This window comes from Argiope bruennichi, chromosome X2 (genome assembly GCF_947563725.1).
Source record: "Argiope bruennichi chromosome X2, qqArgBrue1.1, whole genome shotgun sequence".
Classification (NCBI taxonomy): domain Eukaryota; kingdom Metazoa; phylum Arthropoda; class Arachnida; order Araneae; family Araneidae; genus Argiope; species Argiope bruennichi.
The window spans coordinates 50,070,080-50,093,640 of record NC_079163.1 but is presented as its reverse complement, the minus strand read 5'-3'; the positions used below and the strand labels follow the sequence as shown (position 1 = coordinate 50,093,640).

Below are 23,561 nucleotides of genomic sequence, written 5' to 3'. Positions count from 1 at the left end.
CCGATAAATAAATCCGATTCTGCAAATGCACATATAATTCCTTTTTAGTCATGCAAAAAACCTAGATACTCTCAGGTATCGTGCTGGACCAAGTCGATCGTTGTTATCTATTTTTGTACATCTGCTACTTCCCTGTTACGGTTATGATTTCCTTGTTAGACTATTCTAGTTAAAACGATTGAAGGATAAGATTTGGAACGAATTAATCGTTATCGTTTTTATCATCCACTTGCAGTATGAGTTGAAATGTGTTTTAATGTGTTTATCATAGCAAGTAACGTGACTGCTTGTAAGCTTGTTGTTGTTGTGCTAACTAGCTCGTATGAGAAAATACGTTAATCATGTTTATATATACGCTTATTCTACTTATTGCAAGCTGCAATATTATTATTGATGCGGGTATTCTGCCTGAAAACAACAGTAAGCAGAAGTTTTTCTTTCCTTGTGAATTCTTAAAGTGTCAAAGATCAATTTCTTGAAGTATCATACTAAGAATTTAAATACCATCCATTTGAGAATTAAATTAAAAACTTTATATATGATATTTAGTTTGTTGCAATTTTTTTGCATTATAAAATTATTTTTTCGTATGAAGATTAAAATAAAATTGCATAAAATGCCATATTTTTTATTATGAATGAATGGCGTGAAAATTTTTCTAATGTTTATTTCCCAGTATGTGTTGATATAATCGTGACTGATCTTGTTTACTTGCATGATATGCATGCATGAAACAATTGTTAATTCAGAGTTGATTTTTTTAATGCATTTTAGTGAGTATTTCAGGAAGATTCGCTTTTACGCCGTTATATTTTGGCATTTCTTATATCTTTGTTTACAGACTGCTTGTTTTATTTATAAATTGTTATTTTTCTGTGAAATTAAAATATAATTTTTGTAGGTTTGTAAATATAATTTTTGTTATCAGTTTAAATGAATAAATATATAAAATGTCATTATCATGCTTTGATTTTCATAAAAGTTTTGCAAAAAGCATATGAGCGATTTCAGTTATGTATAGAGTTGTGTTTTTGACCTTCATGTTTATGATCTGGTAATACTAGCAAAAAATGTTTCTCTTGATGTTGCGACATTCTATTAATTTAAGAAAATCATTATTTTCAGCAGTTGAGTGAAGGGTAATATATATGATATTGGGTTTTATTTGTATTTCTTGCTTTCTGTATATTGCATAAAGCTTGCTTTCCCATGAAATATTTAATTGTTGATTCTATTCATTAATGCAAATATGGATATTTGTGGAAGGAGCTACAGCTCCCAACAGTTGTATTTTATAATGAATAATTTAAATTAAATTGTTTGTTTTTTTATATTATATGTTCTTTGAAAGAAATTGTATTTCTCTTTCTGTAAATGTCCATGGTTTAATTTACAAAGTGTAATATTGTAATTCATGTATCAAGTAAATTCATGTAATTTTTTAAGACTATTCTGTGATTGTAGAAGGTGTTGAAAGTTTATAAATCTGAAAAAAATTTGGTATTACAATATGAGCATTGAATTTTTTATAACAAATAGTATCTTTAAAGATTTGCATTAATAATAAACAGCTTGCCTTTTTTACTGCATAAATCAGATAATACAAGTACTGAAGATCTAATTTAACATTAGTCAAATATGTTGACTAATGTCAAATTAGTCATCTGCAATAAATTAGTCAAATTTATTGGAGATGAAGTATAGCCTTTAGTAACCATACTGTATGTTCCTAATTTTTGATAAAAAAAGAAAAAAAACTATAATACTTAAATCTTTAATGCCATTTATTGGGTTATAATAGCATTCTAGAAACTAGTAAAAAGCAACTTTCATGCAATATCATCAGAACTAGCAGAAATGTCACTGCTAGAGCAGCAATCAGAAGACCCTTTTTTTTACTGTAATATAAAAAAATTCTATAAAAAATTATTAGATAATTTTTATGAAAATGTCGTATTTAATATTGATAGTATTATTATTTAAAATTATTCCTCTCTTCTTTTAATTGTTCGAAAGTTTCATCACATCAAATGCTATAATAAGTTAAGTATTCCCTTTTTTATAAATTGGTTTATTCCCTTTAGTTGCTATACTCTATCTTTCTGTTTTTTAATAAAAGTTACCTAGTTATGATTTCCAGCTCAAGCTAGGCTAGATCTACTAGATCAGGAGTGGCAAACCTTTATGGGTCAACATGCCATATTTTTTTTTAAAGGAATGTTTAATGAGGTATAGGTGAGCCGTCAAATAATTTTGACTTGTGACTATTGGGAAAATACTAAAACTAAATACTAACAACACAAAATTCTTTTTTTTACTACGAAAAAAATACATTTTGAACTTTATAGTAGTAAAGGCTTTAGTTATACATGTAATTCAAATTAAAGTAACATTAGTGTGACTTCTTTTGTTGCAGATTAGATGACAAATAACTTATATTAGGATTGCAAGTTGTTCATTTGGCAGAATGCATGCTGAATTAGTGTTATCTGCTGAGCAGTTTCTAAGAGAGTCTTTAATGTTATTCATCTCTGAAAGTAATGACTCACAGGCATAAGTAAATGAAAATATGGTTAAAATAGCATGAGCCAGCTTCTCAAAACAGTTAAATGTGTCTGGAATTGAATTCCGTATTTCCAAAATTTCATTACTGGCATTTTTACTTATATTGCTTGTTAATCTTTCTGTTTCAATCAATTCCAACTTTTTCCTTGTTTCAATAAATTTTTGAATCCATATTGAATTAGACTGGAAATCAATTTTCAACTCATCGAATTGGGCAAGTTCAGTTTATCAAATGAAATCACATTAGGGTACATAATAAATTTGAGCGTTTCCAATAATTCTTTGAACTGAGAAAATCTGGCTGAAAATTCCTGGATTGACAAATCAATTACGGAAATAAATTTTTCAATAACTTTTTCTTCTTCTGGTTTCTCATGTACATCTAAATCTTTGATATATATATATTTTCAAATTTAGGAAGTACTTGTAGTTTCTTTAATAATATCATTCCTAAAACGTGCAATCCAGTGTTAAAAGTGCGAATGAGATTCATCATGATTATAATTGTTTTATTTATGCCTTGATGCTTTATGTTCAATTCATTGAAATGTTAGCACATGTCTGTAAACAACATCAATTTTGAGAGCCACATATGATCCAACAACTGTGGGTATTGTTAAATTTCCCCCACATTTTGCAGAAACAGTCCGATTTCTTCCAAGCAGTCAACAAATCTATGAAGTACGTTCCCGCGGCTTAAGCAGTGAACATTTTTATACATGAGTAAGCCATTATGCACCGAGATGACTTCATCCAACAAAGCCTCAAACTTTCGCTTATTTAAAGACTTCGATGATATGAGGTTGACTGTTTTTGTGACTAACGCGATTATATTATCAAGAGATATTAAACCACTCTTAGAACACAAGGCTTGTTGGTGAATAATGCAATGTAGTTCAAGCCCTATGTCTGTTTGGATAAACCAATGAAAACATTTTTTTTTTTTTTGTCTGTTTGAAATAAATTAATGAAACTTTTTTTTTTTATTGCCCTATCAATTATAGAAATAATTCTTTTCAAATCACTTTCTTCCTCAGCAAGCGAATTTTTAACAGTCATACAAATATCTGTGTCCTTTTTTAAATGGAATGGGAACACTCGTGTTTGTTTGTAATACTTCATATTGAACTTTGTTATTTTGAACTAAAATGCAAGCCGTTTTGATTGGCAGTGTGCTCAAAATACTGTGCCCCGTGCCATCAATGGCATGCATGCCGGTGGTTCTCCATCCCTGTACTAGATCAAAGCTGCTAACCATAAAAGGTGCTGAGAACAAATCATTATTAAAAAAAAACCTGAAGCATTTTAGAATGTTTGCTGGGGAGATTTGATTATATTGACTTTAAAGACAAATAATAAAAAAACTTATAACATTAATTAAATATAAGGCTTCTCAGATGTCTACTGAAATAAACAAAGTTGCCTATACAAATCTGTTGCTCTAAAGACCAAGGAATTTACTTTTAATAATTGCCACTATACGAAAAGTTTGCAGGGAGAATGATTCATTTCTTCTTATCATAACTTTTACATATAGATATAAAGATGAAAAAATTTCTGTGTTTGACTACTTGGTAAAGATTCCTCAGTATCCTCTTTTTCCAAATTAACAGCAACATCACTTTCTTGGAGGTTTATGCAAGAGGGTATTCTTATAAATTTCTCATTAAAAAGAGATAATTGATTAAGTTTATTTAGTGTCTCTATGTTATAATCCACATTGTTCTAATTAGTTAATATTATATAGAGCTGCAATTGTTAGAAAATAGTTAGATGTTTGTTTGTTTTTTAAAAAAGTGATGTAATAAAGCTAATAAACATATAAGGAATAAACATATTTCTGAAGACTGAACAGAAGTCTGAATTATTTATCCTTACATTTTACTCTTCACCTTGGAGTCTTTACAAAATTTCTGTTGTTAAATGAAGACCAAATGTTTTTGCTACCATTGTTATAAATAAAGGTAGCTTCACTTGAAATACTATCAATGATTTCTACTGTAGACAAAGCTTAAGTAGATATACCTTGCTTCGAGAACCAAAACTAGTTATGAAATTAAATGGCTTTCCTTCAGAGTGTTTGATGCATTGTTCCAATGAATGTTATTCACAGTCTCTGAAGTTCAAAGTTATATACCAGCTTCATTGTAAGAGCTGTTGCTTTTAAGTTTGATTGTTTTGCTAGTGCTACATATATTAGGGGTTTTAAGTTACATAAACCAATTATGATATGTGAAGAGCTTAAGGATTCTCAAGTTTCTGGAGGTTGGTGGAGAATATGCAATAATCGATGGGAAATTGGCAAAGCCATTTTTTAAAATTGGATGACATAAAATAGTAAGAGTAGTACTTGTGTCAGTCCCAAGTCTATTTTCAAAATATTCTCGAGAATGTTTGGTTTTTCTATGCTCCTTAATACCATGCATGACTGTTAAATTCTGGGACTTAATTTTTTTTTTTTGTCTTATTCAATGGAGTAATTTATTTTGATTTTCTTTATTAGTTGTTTTTAAAAAGAGAACTTTTATTCTTGTTTCTAGTACCAGTTCAAATAATTTACTTTGTAAAACTCTATTCTTTTAGATGAGCCTGGCTGTTTGAATAAAACTTGTGAAGAATGCATTAAGGGAGGAGGAGGAGAAATTTTTTGTCCAAATCTAAATGGTATGTTGAGCTAAATATCTTGATTTATATCTAGAGACGTACTTTTATAATAGTGATAGTAGTTTTGTTGTAGCACTCTTATTTACATATTGTTTGATGAATTTGTTATGTAGTTTCATCTTTAAAGAATTTATAAGCTAACCATATTTCAGACAGAATTTGTAAATTAATGTAATGTGTCTGGTGAAATAGTAAATTATAAAATACATAGTTGAATTTGCATAAGAATGTGTGAAATTTTCTTTTGAAATATTTACTACCTAGGTTTTTTATATAAACTTGTTGTTTGTTTAACGCTTGTAGATGTTTTGATTGGCACACAAATTTATTTTGTCGTTATTTAAACCTTTTTTAATAATAGCCAATGAACAAAAAAAAAAAATTTAGTCCATTTTAAAGAAATTGTCTCCCTGAATTTATGCAAAAATAAATCAAGTTAAATAAATAACTGTTGAAATATTCATTTTACCAAAGCTGTCTTTGTTGTATTACTAATTTTATTGAAATATTTTTAAAAAATCTCTATTAGTAATTTGAATGTGCTTAGATTTTTATTATAATACAACACTGAAAGCATATATGAAAAAAAACTTTCATTTATTTATTATATTTTTTGAGATCATTCTGTGCTTTATTATGTTGATGGTTGGTGATTTGTTGTAATATTTTGCAAATGCTAAAAGAACAATACTAAGGAATTGATTTTTGCCTTTTCTTTTTTATTCTTAATTTATTTTTGAATAAATAATGGTACAAAGATCATTCATAAAAGCTTTCATTTGAGTTTATAATTCCAAAACCAATTTATTAATCATTCATTCTTTTGCGAAAGTGTTAAAGAAATGTTCTGCAATGACGTATATTTCCAGTGTGTGTTGGGGAGGGGGAATCCTGCATTTATTGTGAAAAAATATTTTATTTAAAAAGTCAACACATTTAATTTATAAGTAAATACATTTTAAATTGGCAGATTACCTCAATGCTACAGATTGTTCAGTAGGTGTGATGAGGAGCTTAATTCTTTCAAAACTAATAGGCCTCAAACACCTGTTCAACAAAATTGCCACAATCACCAAAAACGCTTTACTATTACTGCAAAATTTCTTTTTCGTTTAGTGTGATTGGTTGCTCAAGACACATGCATTGCTCTTTAAAGATGCTCACATACATGGTTTTGTGTTGCAGAGTAATTTTCTCAGAATTCTTAAATGATATCCGAGTATACATTTGTTTAGTAGCCATCAGCTAAGCCAGGTCTTCTGTTATGTGTGTGTGTAATGGTATTTTAAAATCCAATATAAATCCTAATTAATTTCCAAATTTTTATCTTAATTAACACATATTAACTTCATTCTAAAATGTTATCTTATTTCTTGATCCAATTCCACCTTTTTTATTTAATTAATCCTACATGAGCTTTGTAAAATTTCTTTAATCAGCAAGTTTTCACACTCCAGTTGAAAGGATAAAAATCTGTCATGCTTAACAAATTCTTTTAAAAGATACACATATATTTCCCTTTCCTAAATCTACATGTCAAAGAAATCCCTATTAAAATTTCATTTCGTAAAAAAACTCATTTCTTTTGCTCTTCTATTGACAGGAGCGAGAATAGACATCAGTTTCATCATCACTTCTTGTACATAAATTATGCCATCCGGAATGGAATAAATCGAGTTTAAAAATTCAAAAGTGTCTTCTCTTCTTGGCCATGAATTTGCTTAAAAAATATGTTCTACATTATAATCAGTTGACAAGATAGTCATCTGTGTCAAAATTTCAAATTATTAAAAGAATTAAAATTATTAAAGGGGCAAGCAAAATGAATATGCAACAGTTTCAACGCCAACTGTTTTCATCTCAGCTAACCGGCCATGCCGTTTTCTGAGGCTTAAGTTCTTCGCTGCCTTCGGATCCGGACCATTCCGCCAATTGAATACCCTATGCTATCTGTACTCCAGTGTCCATTTCTCATTGCATTCCTTCATTCCTTGTATGTGCTCCTTGTCAGTTCCAAATGACCCATCTAGATTTCTGAGATGTCATTTATGTGTTTCATTCTCACCAAAATAATAATAATCGCTTTCCTCCATGCTAAAGTTAAATGTTTTGTTCTACAATCCAGTGTTCTAAAAAAATCCCCATCATAAGTTCCGGGGTAAACAAATGAAAGATGAATTACCCAAATAAATTAGATTATTAGAAATTAAGGTTTTAAGGTAAAATAAATAAAAGTGATAGTCAGAGAAAATTAGTAAATACCTCAGAAGAAATTTTTCTGCACCTCTGATTGTAATTTAAATTATCCTATGTTATCTATTGTGTCAGAATATTTCATGTTTTAGTATGTATACAAATCTTGTAAATGAAGTGAAATAATGATCCAAGATTCTAATATTTCCTGATGACACATGATAATCAGAATAAGTTAGTAAATACCTCAAGGGAAATTTCTTTACATCCCTGAATGTAATTAAGTTATCTTCTGGTATCAGTTGTGTTAAAATACTTCCAAGTTTCCAAATACAAATGGGTTTTTTTCAATTACTCGAATATTTTTAATATTATTTATTTAATAACAAATTTTTATTATAAGAGTATTTTGAATCTTGTGTTTATTACATTCGTTCGCAAGTTTTTGTATGAAATCTCAATTATATTGGTATTTTATTTAATATTTCATTTCTAATTTAGTAATATTGTTGAGTCAAATTTCACAATATTTAAGAATTATGTAATCCAGTATATCAAAAACTATCTTCAACAAATTAAGTGAGTCTTTACAGAATAATGTCTGGAATACATCTGTGCACTGTAGCGTTTAATTTATTAATATATTGTTATTATTTTTGATGATTTAGGTCTGCATATTATCTTTGCAAATATAATTCTTAGTATTTTTATATTTCTAATACCTTAGTTAAAAATTATCCCCAAGTTTTTTTTTTTTTTTTTTTTTTTCAGATTTATATGAAATAGTAACTAAACTTTCAGATGTAAATTTTGAAATAACTAAACCAAATGTGCTTACAAACAAAGCTACTGATATTGACAATATGTCAAAATTAATAACCTATTACCCACCAGAAAAATTAAAATTAAATCATGAATAATAATTTAAATTTTAAAAAAATCCTTTTTTTTTTTTTTTTTTTTTTTTTCCCCACATAAAACACAACTTGGGTTAGCCCATTGTTTTTGCTCATAACAGTTAGATTTTTCTTTTTCTTCATGGTGATGTTTTGTTGTGATAGGTATCATCACACATATATTCAAACATAGCAGTCTTATTGAGATGTGGGTATAGTGTCAACCTCCCAAACCTCTCCTCTTTGGAAACAAATATTCCTGAATGGGATTAGAATGAGAATAAGAATTACATTCCCCTTCTTGATATCCTAATTTTTAGGCCATTTAGTGTTACCCACTAATTGGCTAACTAGTGGGACAAATATTTTTATGCCATTTGTTTCAGTATTAATATATATAATAAGAGTATTTTGAATCTCATGCTTATTATTTTCATATTCAAGTATTTTATATAAAATCAAAACTATGTTGATATTATATTATTGTACGAGTTCAATTTACTATTCCATTATTTTATGTCCAAATCGATAATTTTGGTGAGCCTTCTACTATTAAAGGACCCTGTGTGTAAGCATTACCTAGAGACATTCCTCGCCAAATAGAGACAATCGGCCGAGTTCCAGCAAAAAACTATTTTCACCTTACACATTTTATTATTATTTTGCTGCTATTGTTGATTATTTAAGTTTATTATAATATTTTCACAGTTATATGCTTATATATAATTTCCTTATTGAAATGAATTTTTATGTTAATGTAAAAGTAGTGGAAACTTAGGTATCTCTTTTAAAATACATTTAAATTTTAGCCTCATACTCGGGCACCATTGTAAAGTAGAATTGTGTGTCAAAGGGTCCCTGATGGACTTCCACGTCTTGTGGTGGGGGGAAATTGTAATGATATTTTAAAATCCAATTTAAATCTAATTAATTTCCAAATTTTTATCTTAATTTAACCCATATTTACTTCATTCTAAAATGTTATATTTCCTGATCCTATCAGTTCCACCTTTTTTAATCAATTAATTCTACGCGAACTTTGTAAAACTACTTTAATTAGTAAGTTCTCACACTCAGAGTGAAAGGATAGAAATTTGTTATGTTAGCAAATTCTTTTAAAACATACCTATATTTCCCTTTTCTGCATCTCCGTGTCTCAAAGAATTCTTTATTAAAATTTCATTATAAAATCACTGAGGGAAAAACTTCTATCTCTTTCTCTCTTTTGCTCTTGTATCATTTGTGAACGCATCATTTGTATTTCCGCATTGCTTCTTGTGCATAAACTATGAATCCCGGAAATCAAGTTTAAGAATTCAAACATGTCTTCCTCCTCTCGGCCGCGAATCTGCTTAAAAAATGTTTTTCATTATATATATGTATATATATCAAGCCCTAATGAGAATAGGCTGTTGTTGTTGTTTTTGAAGGGGGTAGAAAATTATTCTTAAAGACAAATTCAGAATTTACTTCCAAATTTATAATCAAATTTTGATTCTTCCAATTCTGAACACTTAAATTCAAATAATCTTAAGAATGAGAGAGTTAAATGTTATAATACAGCCTTTTCTTGTTAGCATAACATTGACAGATCTGGTACTGCTTTTGATTTTATTTTTAAATGGGATAAATTTACTTATTGTAACTCCCTAGGCAGATTCTAAATATTCTTTTCTTTCTCTGCATAAATTTTAAAACATTTGGTTCATCATCGTACAAATATTTAAAAAATTTCGAAATAAAATAGTCCACTTTTAATTTAAATGCTTTAAAATATAGTTTTTTTTGTTTTTTTTTAAGAAACAATTTTAAAAAAATTAACTTTATAAATTTTGACCATGCAAAGCACGATAGATTTAGGGTCTAATTTAATATTTTAATATTCTTATTTAATACTAATGGCATTTCCCCTTATATTAAGGTTTCAATACATTGAGATGTTTCTTTATGTTTAAGCTTCAATTTACATAATTTATAGAATTAGCAATAGCCTTTTTATGACACTTTTCAGTTTTAGACACAACCTATTTGTAAATATCTTTTAAAAATTTCGTTAATCATTGCAATTTCTTGATATATATTATGTAATTTTCTTTTAATAGGTGCAAAGTGTTGCAGTGCTGCTCATGAATGTACAGATTTTAAAAACAATGTCATAGGCTGTAAGTATAAGAAGTGCATCTTTACAATACTATTTTTATGTAAATTGTAAAAGTATTATGTGGTAATCTTATTCTCACTGAACATCCTTATTCTAATTGCTTTGCTGAAAGGTATCAATTCATTGTCACTTTGAAAATTTTAAATTACAAGGATCATTCTATTTTCATAACATAGTCTCATACAACATATAGTACCTAATTTAAATTTATTTAATTTTCATATATTGTTTCAAAGACTTTGGAAAAAGAAGATTCTTTATATAAAACAGCATCAATCACCTCAAAATGCCTAATTTTCAGAATTCAGTAAGCCACCAGTGAACTGAGTCTACAAGATCATGATGTTCACATTGCACAACTTTAGCAATGTTGTGTTACTTCTTGCTGAACAATTTTAAGCAATTTATCAGTGTCTAGGTTTACTTGAATTAATAGCTTGGTGAACTGTTAATCAATTTGAAAGGGGCATGGCACAAACAAAGGTGGCAAATTCCTTTGGTATGTTTTCAAATATAATTTATTTACTGATTCTAAACTGCTGAAAATATTAATGTAGATCAGGTCGAGATTGTTCAAGCATAACAAGACAAGCTGAAAATCTTTGGCATTCATCAAAACAGAATGAGAAATAACACTTTTCTGTAAAGAGGCTACAGAGCAATACATTTTACTCAAACTGAAGGAAATTGCTTTAATGAGTAGAATTAATATGGACATGTATCGTTTTTATTTCCTTAACAATAAAACTTCATAAAGTTAGGCAAATGAAAAGGTTTAAGGTATCACACAATAGCTTCTTGTTATCCTCACAAACGAGATAAAATCCTGTTTGGAGCCAAATAACCATTTGTCTTAATGTGGAGCGAGTGTATTATAATCCCAATTTTATGCCATTTTTTTTTAGGTATTTTATGTATGTAAAATTGACTCTTTGACCTGGTGATTTAGAAAGGAATATGTATAGGCCAACATATACTTGTATATCATCTGAAATGACAATTTGCTGGGTGCAAGATACAGGGATGAGATCATTTTATCTTTTGTTTTGTTATTGTTAGATTCATTGATTGTATTATCCTCTTAATGAATTTCAGTATTCATTATTACAAAGTTTGTGTTGAAACTTTTGAAACAGGTTATTGGCAGTTTGGAGTGGCCTACATCATCATCTGATCTGAATCCAATAAATAATACTTGGTGTACTCTTGGGAGATTGTTTGTTTTTGAGATCGAGGACTATTTTAATAATTTGAGAGCTAAACATTTCCCTTTTTAAGGATTTGGTAAGATTGCCTCGAAATTTCAAGTGTTTGAGATATTTTCATATGCCATATGTTTATATGATTGCATAGAAATAAACCTTCTTAATTTTCTCCCCCAAAAGTGGTTCTTTACTTTAATCAATATATATGCATAAACTGTATAGTACACACACACGCAAATATATATTTATATATATATATATAGAGAGAGAGAGTTTAGTACTTTCTAGATTGTCTGTTTTGCAGATTATCTGTGGTTGTTAATTCCAAAATACTATGAAGAATTTTAATCACTATGGAAAAGGAAGTGTTTTAATACCAGAAAACAAAAACAAATTACTTTTTTTGTTAAAAAAAACAGCAGCTTGTAAGTACAAACATTGGCTGTTAATTAAGTAATGATTTTTTTTTCTTGTTTATAAAAAAGCATATGCTGGTCGATTAATATTTTGTTTATTAAATAAACAAAAAATCAAATTTTGTGTTGATTTTTTTTGTTGATTTTTTAATTATCTGCAGAATTCATTTATCGGCAATAACTGTATCACTCAATTTTTAAGATAATTGGGAATTTAGTTTTTTCGCTATTATAATTTTATATTGGAATAATAAGTTTATTAACACATTCACAGACAGTTTGAAAATGTGGATAGAACTAGCAGTCTTATATTATCTTCTGTCTTAAAGTGTCTTTTCTTTCTTTCTTAAAGTGTATTTTCTTTCCAAATATTTAAAAAGCATTCTCCTAGTGGGTGTGATAATGAAAAAAAAAATTGCAAATTTTTTTTATTGATGGGTATTGCCATTGTTTGGCGCAATTAATTCACATATTTGCAAATTATGGTTATTACCTAACTGTCTGTGAGTGTGTTAATAATGCAAATTATTATAAAAATATTTTATAAAATTTTACTTGTCACAATTTTCAGTTTATCATGGTTTCATTGATGTTGAACAAGCTGGATGAACAGGAAACTAGGTTTCGTACAGTTTTAATCTGAAGCTTATATATTTTTCATTAATCCACTTGTAAAGTAGAAAGCTGTATTTTGTAATTAGCCATCCTTAAAAATTATTTTCAATTTTGAATAAAATTTCTATAGTGTGTGTGTGCACACACACTTGTGTAGTAAGATGCTTTTGCTGAAACATGTTGCATACATATACTTTGTGATAAGTATAGTGTCATTTTGCTATGTTATTTTCTTTTCAACTATCTCCTCAAAGGTTATAATAAATTAAGAAGGTGATCAAGATTCCTTTCTTTTTAACATTGTTTGGATAATATTTGGTATAGGTAACTTTCTAATGGTAAGTAATTTTTTTAAAAAAATTATGTTTGTTAAAAGTTTGATTAATCTAGATCCTCTCTAAATATTTAGGAAGAAATCATTTCTCCTCCTATCATGTATATAACAAATACATGAATGCTTGTATTTATAGATGAATTTGAAATATCCATGCAATCTTATAAATATTTTTATTCATTTCATAATTAATTATCTAATAATGGGGCATTCAGCTGCTATTTCTTTATATGGCAGCACCATCGTAAATATATATGGTGTTTTTAACTTTTCACATAAGTATAATTAGAAATCTATTAAAAAATCTTTAATGCAGGCAGTGCTGTCAAAATCTGCTTGCTTCTCAGATTTACATTGTGAGGCTTTATTTGTTTTGATAACTCTTTTAGAATGGATTTAAAATAGAGTATGTTTCTCATGAATGAAATTAGTCTTGAGTTTGGATTTGCATTTGTACAAAATAAATTTTGGGTGTCTTTGGTTTTATTGAAATAAGTTTAAATATTTTACAGTAATAGAATTTAATTGAGACAGTTTAATGTGTTCCTAAATAATTTAAAATATTTATTATTTTTTCATTTATATTTCAGAAGTTTAGACTATAGCTTTCAAAGTTTGTTTTAAATACAGGGTTATGATCCTATTTGCAATTTATGTTAGATTTAAATGGAAATAATTAAAGGTCAAACTCATGTAGAATTTGAGTTTCTTCCCTTTTTTCATATTTTGTAAGATAAAATGAAATTCCATTAACTAAATAGACTATATGACCAAAATACAATCTTTTACTGTATTACTAATTTTGTTATTATGGCTATTAAATGGAAAATTTTAATTTTTCGTCTGTTTTTGATTCTATTATTCTAGTTTAATAATTTTAACTTTTTTTTTTTTTTTTTTTTTTTTTTCATTTTTATTCCAGGTTTAATTCTCCCTCAAATTTGTGACTCGTATACTCGTATATCAAAAGTTGAAACTCATTTATTTTTTAAATTATCAGTAAAATACTATAAAGAAAATTCTTTGCTCTTGAATCTTGTAGTGGAGATAATTTTGTATTTTATATCATATATATGCATCAATTGTTTATTAGGTCATTAATTAAATGTAGAGTTTCTTATCTGTTTTTAAAATGTGTGTGGATATATATATATATATATATATATATATATATATATATATATATTCTTCTTAGCATGTTATAGTTTGCTGCAAGCATTTTATTTTTAATGTTCAAAAAATATTTATGCTGGAATGTACATGTATTTTATGCTGCTACTTTTCAATTATAAACTTAGTGTAATTTCATTAGCCTTCCATTCATTTAAAATAATTGGTTAAGGTGTTACGAATAAGCCTACATAAACCTGTAGATTTACTTCTGTAAAATCTAACAAGTATATAGTTTGTTTAATCACATATGACTGAAGAAAGTCGGGGGCTACTTTATTTTTCTGTTTAATACATTGTTTCTCTCTCACACTTCACAGTTGTTTTATTAATCAATTTTTCTGAATTAGATAATTTCTATCTTCTAATCTAATCGTTAAAATTTTAACATTAATAAATATAAAATGAAACATGGCTAGGTGTCTTGTTTATCATTTGAAATGTCTGACTCACGAAATGTTTCTTATAAATTTCAGATATGATACATTTCCTCAAAAACACGAATTTTAGTGTTTCTTTAATCAAAATTTTATCATTTGGAAGTTCTATTAATTTTCTTTTATGTAATATTTTGCAGTATTTTTACTATCTCAATCTTTTTTTATAATTTTACTCTTTGTTTCATATTTTTCTTCTTGGTGCGTATATTTCGCACAATTTGTTATTTTATGAAATTCAGGCTTTTTTTTTCCAGGCCTGTGCCATATAAGTTCTGATGTTTCAATTGAAAATGACAAAATAATGTTTTTTAATTATATTAAAGTTCACGCGAAATCTTTCGTTTTAACTGAGTATTTTGATAATTTTTTGTAGCCATTTTCGTAAATATTAGATTGCTGAATAAATTTATCATCTTCAGTTCAAAATTGTGATCTATAATTTTAAATGAGACGAAATAGTTGTTATTGTATGCTTTATTAATGTTCTTAAAAGAAAAAAGACTTGCTTATAGCTGATGCTGTATTAAAGGAATCACTGGAATGAAATAATGAGCATCAAGTGATTTATCTGTTTTCATTAATAGCAATTTACTTTACAATGCCTTTTCCAAATTCAGAAAACTGATATCATAACTCCAATCAAAACTTTTCATGCTTTCATTGTAAAACTGGAGTTTATATACAAGCTCAGCAAACTGAAAGATTCTTAATGTAAAATATAGTTGTTTTGCCTGTTTAATATTTATTAAAGCAGACTTCAAGATAAATATCAGGGTTGTTGTTTTTTTTTATAATATGGTTTATCTCATTACCTGCCATCATTGTAATATTTCTGATTTTAGAAGTTCACTGAATGTCATTTGTATCAGATTTAAATTGAAATTCTAAAGATTTGTGAAGCCTTATGATATGAGACAAAAACATAAATTATCAAATAGAAACAAAAGAAAGTTTGTAATAAAAGATAGTGGGTTTTTTTTTTTTTTTTTTTTTTTTTTTTTTTTTTTATTCTGCTGTGATACTTAGGTGACATTTTTGTGCACTTTTTTACATTCAACGTTAATTTCGATTAATATTGCACTTGCTAATATATAAAAAATAAATTGTCTGTTGTACAAATGTTATTTATATTTGAATGATTTTCATATGCTTTGATACTTCATAGTTGATATATGCTTTCTATAACTGATTATAAATTTATATTAATAAAAAAGAGGCTTATGAATTCTATATATCAGATTATTTCTCTGCATAGATTATTCAGTTTGTTATTGTATAGCATGCTTCATGAATTTATTATTTCCTCACATTTTATTTTTTAATTTTTCATCTTTTATATACAAATTAGAAAATTTTTAGAGACAGTTTTCATCTATATAACTTATTGCACAAAAGAAGTGCACTCAAATTTAAAATAATTCTACCTTTATGGAAGTATTAGATTATTGAAAGAAATATCCTGTGGGATTTAATTTTCATATTCATCCGATTCCAAATCGATTAAGGGCTCCTAAATACATGTTGTATGTTATAATAATTTGCTTTTAAAGCTTTTTCTGGGTGACTTTGCAGAATTATCTGGCAAAGTTTTATTTATTTATAATAGTTTTGGCACATAACTTATGTTTAGTTTTGTCTTAATTCTTACTAATTATCTTATAACGAAATGTACCGTGCATAATTTGACAAAATTGCGAATAGCTCATTTTCAGGTACTGTGTTTGTTTTCTCACTTTTAATTTGTGATATAAAAATAAAATTTAGATCATGGATAATAAATTCCATTCCTTTCCGGTCGATTTTCTCTCTTGAGAAATGAAACTTTAAATACTTGTTATAAATCTATGTGCATAGTGTAATGTATGAAGTGGAAAGTATCTAGATACTCTGTGAAAAAGAAGGTATTTTTACATGTATTCTTGGGAATGATTTCAAATTCTTACATAACAGTACTGAATGTTTGAGTAATTCTTTAAGTTTATTTCAAAAAATAATTTAACTGGAACATTTAAATTTTAGGTGGTGTAACTGAAACTAATACTACTTCGAGCGCCAGCATCTCTGTTACTACAACTACTACTACTCCTTCTACCACATCTTCAACTACCACAACACCTACCACCACTTCTCAGCCGACCACCACAGTTTCTGACACAACTGTGACAACAAGAACAACCCCAGCTACTACCGGCCGTCATTTTGATGCTCCTAGTTTTATTGGGGGAATAGTTCTTGCTTTGGGTCTTTTGGCTATTATCTATGTCAGCTTTAAATTTTATAAAGCTAGGACTGAACGAAATTATCACACATTATAATTTCTAGTAAAGAGTGTGGTTTCAAACATATCATTTGTCAATATTTCTGAAAACATACAAGGAAAAAAAAGTGTTTGTCATCAGACATTCTTTATCTAAAGTGTTTCGTGACTTATTTTTATGACGTTTAATTCTCAAGCACTATTGTTGTGTCATTTTTTAATGCTGCCATTATAAAAATTATAAGAGTGCTACTTAATTATGTACTTTGGCAGCTTTAAGATGGTTTAAAACATTCCATTTTTGTTATTCGTTCTGTGAAAAAATTTTCTTCATATTTTACATATAAGTATATTTAATTTTGTATTGATTTTTGTTATATGCCGATATGAAATAAAATTCAATGTAAATCTTTTTTTTTTTATATTTATTTTGTACTGAATGAATTTATTTTTTTACTATTGCTTCGTTCTTAACGAGAGAAAATTTTTTTCTTCTGAATTTATATTGATTTGTTAACATATTTCTTGCTATTATATGCTCCTGTCCTTTCAAAAATTTTAAATCAATCAATCGTCTGAAAGACATTGGTCCATAATTAGGAAAAGTTGCTCCTTTAAGAAGGCTTCGTATGAGTTGATGCTGTCTTATTTCAGATGTGAAGTACTTTTCAGGCTTCACTAAATCTTCACAAGTTATATTGTTTATATTTGGTTTAAGTACGTATCCAGCTACTTTATTGCTCCATATGTTGTATGAAGTTAAATTTTTTGCTTCAACTTTCTGTTGGATGCAATATTCAAACCACTCGTTTCTTCTTTTTCGGAGCTCCTCTACTTCAGTTTTCAGCCGTTTTCTTCCAAATTCATCTACAGTTTTTTGAAATTTTGCTAAGAAGTAATCATAAAGCATTTTGTCACCCCAGTTCCAATCTTCTAAATTTTTTATAGCTTCTTCGGAAAGATTTCTTTTGTAGTTTCCCATACGTGCATTTATTGTGAGGCTTACAACATCATCTAATTCCCAGCAAAGTATATGTCTAAGCAAGACAACTGATTCATCAAAATATTCAGCCACCATAATAAAATCAAAATTCATTTCAATGTTTTCTATAGCTTTCATTATCATTGCACGATTATTGAAAAAAGAAGGGTGAACTCCAAAATCAAACAACATCTGATTTCTGCCCATGCCGTTTGATCGGTTTCTTAGCTTCATTACAATTGATGAGTTTTTTGTTCCTTTTGCATATTCTTCTATATCCATATGATAGAAATCCTGTAATGAATAAAAAGTATTTTTAAAATATCTTAATAAGATTTCACAGTTTTTAACTGAAGTAATGACTTTTGTTCAGATTTTGATATATTTTGATTGTCTTAATATTTATTAGACTAAATAAAAAATTCATTGTGTAATGCATTTCAATTTTTTACTTTTAAAGTACTTTTCAACAAAATATTTTGTTAAAATTGCTGTTGAACGGATTCCTTCTAAAATCTATTGTGATTATTTTACTTTCAGTATTGGTATGAATGTTCCATTAAAAAACTTAGAAGATCTTCAAAATCTTGTGACACATTTTGAAATTTATAATAAAGAGTTAAGGTTATCAGTCTTTAATTCTTTATGCATTCTCTCCATTTTATTGAATTAGTTTTATTATCACATGCTATCAGTTTAAAATATGTAATCCTTTGTGATAAACTTTTCCTTTCTTATTTAAATTTCAGAACATTTCAATATTTTTAGCTTTATCATTTTTTGTGTATGATCACAAATTTTAATTATTAAATTAATGCATAAATGAATTTTACATGAAATTTCTGAATTCTTTGCACATTATCAATGTCTAATGTTAAAAGCTGTAATTTTTAATAGAATATAACAAAAAGCTTTTGTTTAGTAATGAAAGGGAAAATTTTCCTTAACCTTCAAAGTGTGCCAGGGATTTTAAAGATGTTTACATAGTTTGTAGTGTTGACTGAAATGTGTAATTTATTGCTGCATTATTTGCGTTTCCAATTGTATAAAATTGTGTGTACTTTCAGTGTCTGTAGAGCTTTAAATTTTTAATTTATAAATATAACTTATTTTACTTTCTTTGTGCATTTGTATTGTTTTTAGAATTCATATTCTGTATACCTAGAAAAATACAAACGTGTATATATTAATTTCGCATGTTATTTAAAATTTTGTTCAGTTTTCATTAAAAATTCTAAGCTTTATATTCTAAGTTGAAAGAAACTTTATTTTGAAACTAGATATTATAATTCAACTTCTTAAAGCTATAAATGTATCATATAAATATAATTAAGATAGAGAAAAATTTGTGTCTTGTTATTTGAATGTAGGAGAAATTTTGTAATTAAACCTATTTCTACTTTTATTGGCATTAGTAACTGAGAAAAGATGCTAAAATCTTCAAAGCTTTTTTTTTTTTTTAGCAAAGTGTTAATTTAAAACTTACATAAAAATCTAACAGTTGTGTTTAAACTGTGATGGTGTTTTTCCCCTCACTTAAAGCAATATAAAAATACTCAAATTTCCGGAATATTGAGATGAATAGTATATTTGTTGCAAGTCTCTGTCCAAAATATTTTATTGTTGTGTGTTTTATGATTGTATGAATTGCTTCAAACTGCCCATAATTATTTTATACATCAGAAATAAGCAGTTTATTGCAAGAAGACATGCTTTCTTTATATATAAGTATTTATTTTATTTTAGTTTCTGCTATGTTGTTTTTATCTTTTTCTGCAAATGCTATAAATATGTTTTCTTATACAGAGGACATTAGCTTGAATATATATATTTGAAATGTTCAAAATTATACTTGTACTTAAATGTATGACTTGTTTACTCTTAAGTATAAGCATTATTTTGAATGGATGAATGCTAAGGCTATAACAATTGTTTGCTCGAAATTACTTGTTATTCAGTCATTTTTTTTTCTTTTGTCAGAGCATGCATGTATTTTCCCCCTGTATACAAGGTATGTTTTTTAATTGAATGTTTATTCATTATTAAAAGAAATACAGTAGATTTGCTTGAATTGATTAAATGCAGTGTTTTCCATCCCTTCTCCTTTAACTGATTAAGACAGTTAATGGCATTTTTAATTGTGATGCTTTAATAAATTGGTGACTAAATTGCATGATATTTTATTACAAAACTCATGTAAGTACATATTAAATACTTAGGATTGGTTTCTGTAAATAAAGTTTTGGTGCATTTTCTGTCACCCTATATTGATAGTTATTATATGTTGAGTAAAAATTTACAATTCTCCTTTTTCTGAATTTATGCACTCAACTTTATTTTGTTCTAGAAATTTTAAATTTACTTTATAATCTTTATTTAATTTTATGTTTAAATATTTTTTTAATCCTTTGGAAAGAAAGGATGCATTTAAAAATGTAAATATTAGCCAAAATAAATAATAATCTTGAAATTGAGCATCCAGTTTGCAACAGATTATTGAAATTTACAGTGCAAGCTATAATTTGTTTCATTTCATATAATTGTATTATTTTTTAAATAGTTGAAACATTCGGGTGGATTTTTGAAATAGAGGCAAGAAACCATTTGAAAGTAGGTGTGAATTTAGAAACTTGCTGAAGTCAGTTGTCTTCGTAATAAAGAAACAAAATAAGCCTTCATAACTTGCTTACCAAAATAAGCTTAAATTTAGAAGTAAAATCTTTCTTTTGATGAGTATCATTAAAAATAATGAAATCTAAGTTGTTGCAGCAGTTCATTTTTGGATCTGGTGAATTGGAATGCTCATTTGCTGAAATCATGTCTCCTTTTTAAAAATATATTATCGTATTGATATTCTAGTGCTTAAAAAGGAACTGTTTTTGTTTTACTTTCGAATTATTTATTTTCTATCAAAAGGCAGAAACTGTTAAACACTTATAGTAATCATAACAAACAGCCCATATTTGAACCTGGCCTTGATCAGTACAGATAATAATTAGTAACATTGACCATGCATAATGAGACCCAGTTTCTGCCACGGAATTATATTGACTAGCTTCCAACACTGAGCTGTGTCTTTTAATAAGCATCCACTTACTATGCACCATGTTGACGAGGAAACTCAAACACTGAATACCTTTGATTTAATTTTACTAATAAACTTGTAGATATTGTTGAAACCAACATATTGTGAGATCATGTTGATGCTGATCGTTAATGTTAAACAGCTGGGAGAATTTATAAAGTAGTAGAAAGAAAGTTGTTCTTTTTTTCTATGGTAGATAATTAAATTTAGTTGCCAAGTTTTCATGGACAAAGGTTTTGTCTTCCTTTTTGTGAATGCTCTATTATTTATGTTAGCAAGCCAACTGTATTTTTTTAAATGTGTTGTTTTATGTTATATATTAATGAATGAAGCTTTATTATTTTTAATGTCCAATGTACTTACAATGTAACTTCGATATTTACAAACATACAGTGTTCTTTATTTATTTTGTCTTCAAAGATTTATTAAGATTTAAAGTCAATTATTTGTTATTAGCTTAGAGATTTCAGTGTGATATAAATGTGCTCAATGTCTTGTGATGCAGAAATTATAGCTGTTTGTGTAAATTATCCACAATCATTATTAAGTGTTATGTTCTATTCTAAAAACAGGGAAGGGGAAAATACATTCTTTTTAACTTTATAGTCAAAATAGTTGCTTTGAATAACAAAAACCTTACCTGTAATTCATCATATTCATACAGAGATTCAAACAAGCTCACTGGGTTCCGTACGATGGAAATGTAAACTGAATCCTTTGGCATTACTTTTTCAATGACAGCTTTGTTGAATACCATATGGTGGCAAAGGATGTTATAACCAAGATTTTCCCATGGTGCACCAGCAACCATTTCTTTTCGAAATGGTCGTGTCAAAGAGAAATAATGGTTCTTTGGAAATACTGGTACAACAATGGTTAGATTTCTTTGATGCGCATATCGCATTAATATGTTTTGAACTGACGTACTAGCACACTTGTGTGTTTTTAAGAATACAATATTATGCCTTGGCATACATGGGATTATTCTTGCTGAAGAAACAGCCGTTAGTGATTGTGACCATCTGAAAAGTAAATATGGAATATATCATGAATTTACAGAGAAGGTCAACATTTAGTGAATGTAAAATAACAAATATATATTTTGTAAAAATGTTTATAAAATAAAAGCCAACTTCAAGAAATTTGTTTCAGGTGCATTTTTCCCTCTCAAGAATTAGATAATTATGTAAGAAAATAGTGCGATTTTAATTCATTGTATTAAAAATGATATGAATTTATTTATAAGTTAAACATTTCTATTGATAATTTAACAGTTTACAATTGCATTTTTTTTTTTAATGTTTGAAAAAACATTTCAAACTGTGGAATCAAATTTCATGTTCGTTGCTCTAACCTTCATGAAAATAGAGAAATAGTTGTCATTTTTCCCCTTGTATCTCTACAAAAAAAAAGAGTACCTTTTCAGCAAGTATTTTTAGTGTACTGAATAATAAATTTTTTTATCAGTTGTATTTAATTAATGATTAACTGGTGATAAAGTGCTGGAAGTTTTAAAATAGTGCATTATCATCAAGAACATATAAGTGTTCAAACTATCGCAATAAGAAGTGAGGGAACATTCAATTACAAAATTCCAACTTTATAAACAATTCAAATTAAATAATAAAAATGACTAATGAAAAAGTATTACTTTCTTCTGTGAGATGTGTATAAAATGTCAAAAATTCATGTTTTGAGCTTTGTGAAAATCATTTGTCGAAATCTTCATTTTAGCAGCACTCTTCTTAATTGACATTATTTTTTTCCCTCGGTTATGATTAATGTATGCTTAGAAAAGTTTGTTAGATTGTACATTATTTTAAAAGTATTCATTCCAAATGGCATGTTTAATTTGTGGATTTTACTACAACTATCCAATCCCTCCTAACTACTAGAAATGGAGGGGTTTAAAAATGGTTTTAAAAAGTTATAAAATTATCTAAATTCTTTGTTCAGTTTAATAAGTCAACATGCATTATCTAAAGTTTTTCAGAATTAGTATCGCATGAGTTTTTTAGTCGCTGGATTTATAAATAATTGAGCGATTGCATTAAATGCGCATGCAAAAAAATTTTTTTAAGGCTGTATGCATGTTCAGGCGACATTCAATTTCCCTACTGGTCAATTGAAATAACCTTGCGACTTTGAAAGCTTTATGTATAGATGTATCAAAACAAATAAGCTTTGAAACTAAGAATACTTTCTATTTCCACCAAGATTTGTAGAATTATCTGGGAAGTAATAAATTTCGAACATTGCATGAAATCTTCTTTCGGAAAGGATAGCATTTTATTAGAAATCATGACACACTATTCAAACTATGTAACATGTTTATGACATGTTTTGTTTTAAAATAAGTAAGTGTGATGTGGGCAGAAATTCAGAAATAATGCACTCGGTTTTCACATCAAATTGGAACATCGGTTCTTCGCGTTTAAATAAAAGGTTATTGATTTGAGTGGGGCAGTTTAACATAAAAAGTTTAAAAAGACTTATAAAATTAACCTACGAACTTTAAAATAGTTTAAGTAGGTCACGAATAAATTAAAAATAAACTATTTAAGTTTTGTGACATTTT

General features: G+C 27.5%; 2 protein-coding genes across 2 annotated transcripts in view; one reads left to right on the top strand and one right to left on the bottom strand.

Annotated features, from left to right (window-relative positions):
* Positions 1–256: 256 nt before the first annotated feature.
* On the top strand, positions 257–22,125 carry LOC129960204 (sialomucin core protein 24-like). Its single transcript, XM_056073433.1, has 4 exons — positions 257–420; positions 5,149–5,229; positions 10,421–10,480; positions 16,679–22,125. The coding sequence occupies exons 1-4, from the start codon at positions 342–344 to the stop codon at positions 16,972–16,974; spliced, it is 516 nt and encodes a 171-aa protein (XP_055929408.1). The 5' UTR covers positions 257–341; the 3' UTR covers positions 16,975–22,125.
* The window catches only part of LOC129960203 (galactose-3-O-sulfotransferase 4-like), an 87,835-nt gene continuing 81,635 nt past the window's right edge, over positions 17,362–23,561 (bottom strand). The window contains exons 2-3 of the mRNA XM_056073432.1: positions 21,624–22,005; positions 17,362–18,192 (exon numbers count right to left, since the gene is read on the bottom strand). Of these exons, the coding sequence (XP_055929407.1) occupies positions 17,362–18,192; positions 21,624–22,005 (1,213 nt within the window). The remainder of the gene's footprint in view (positions 18,193–21,623; positions 22,006–23,561) is intronic.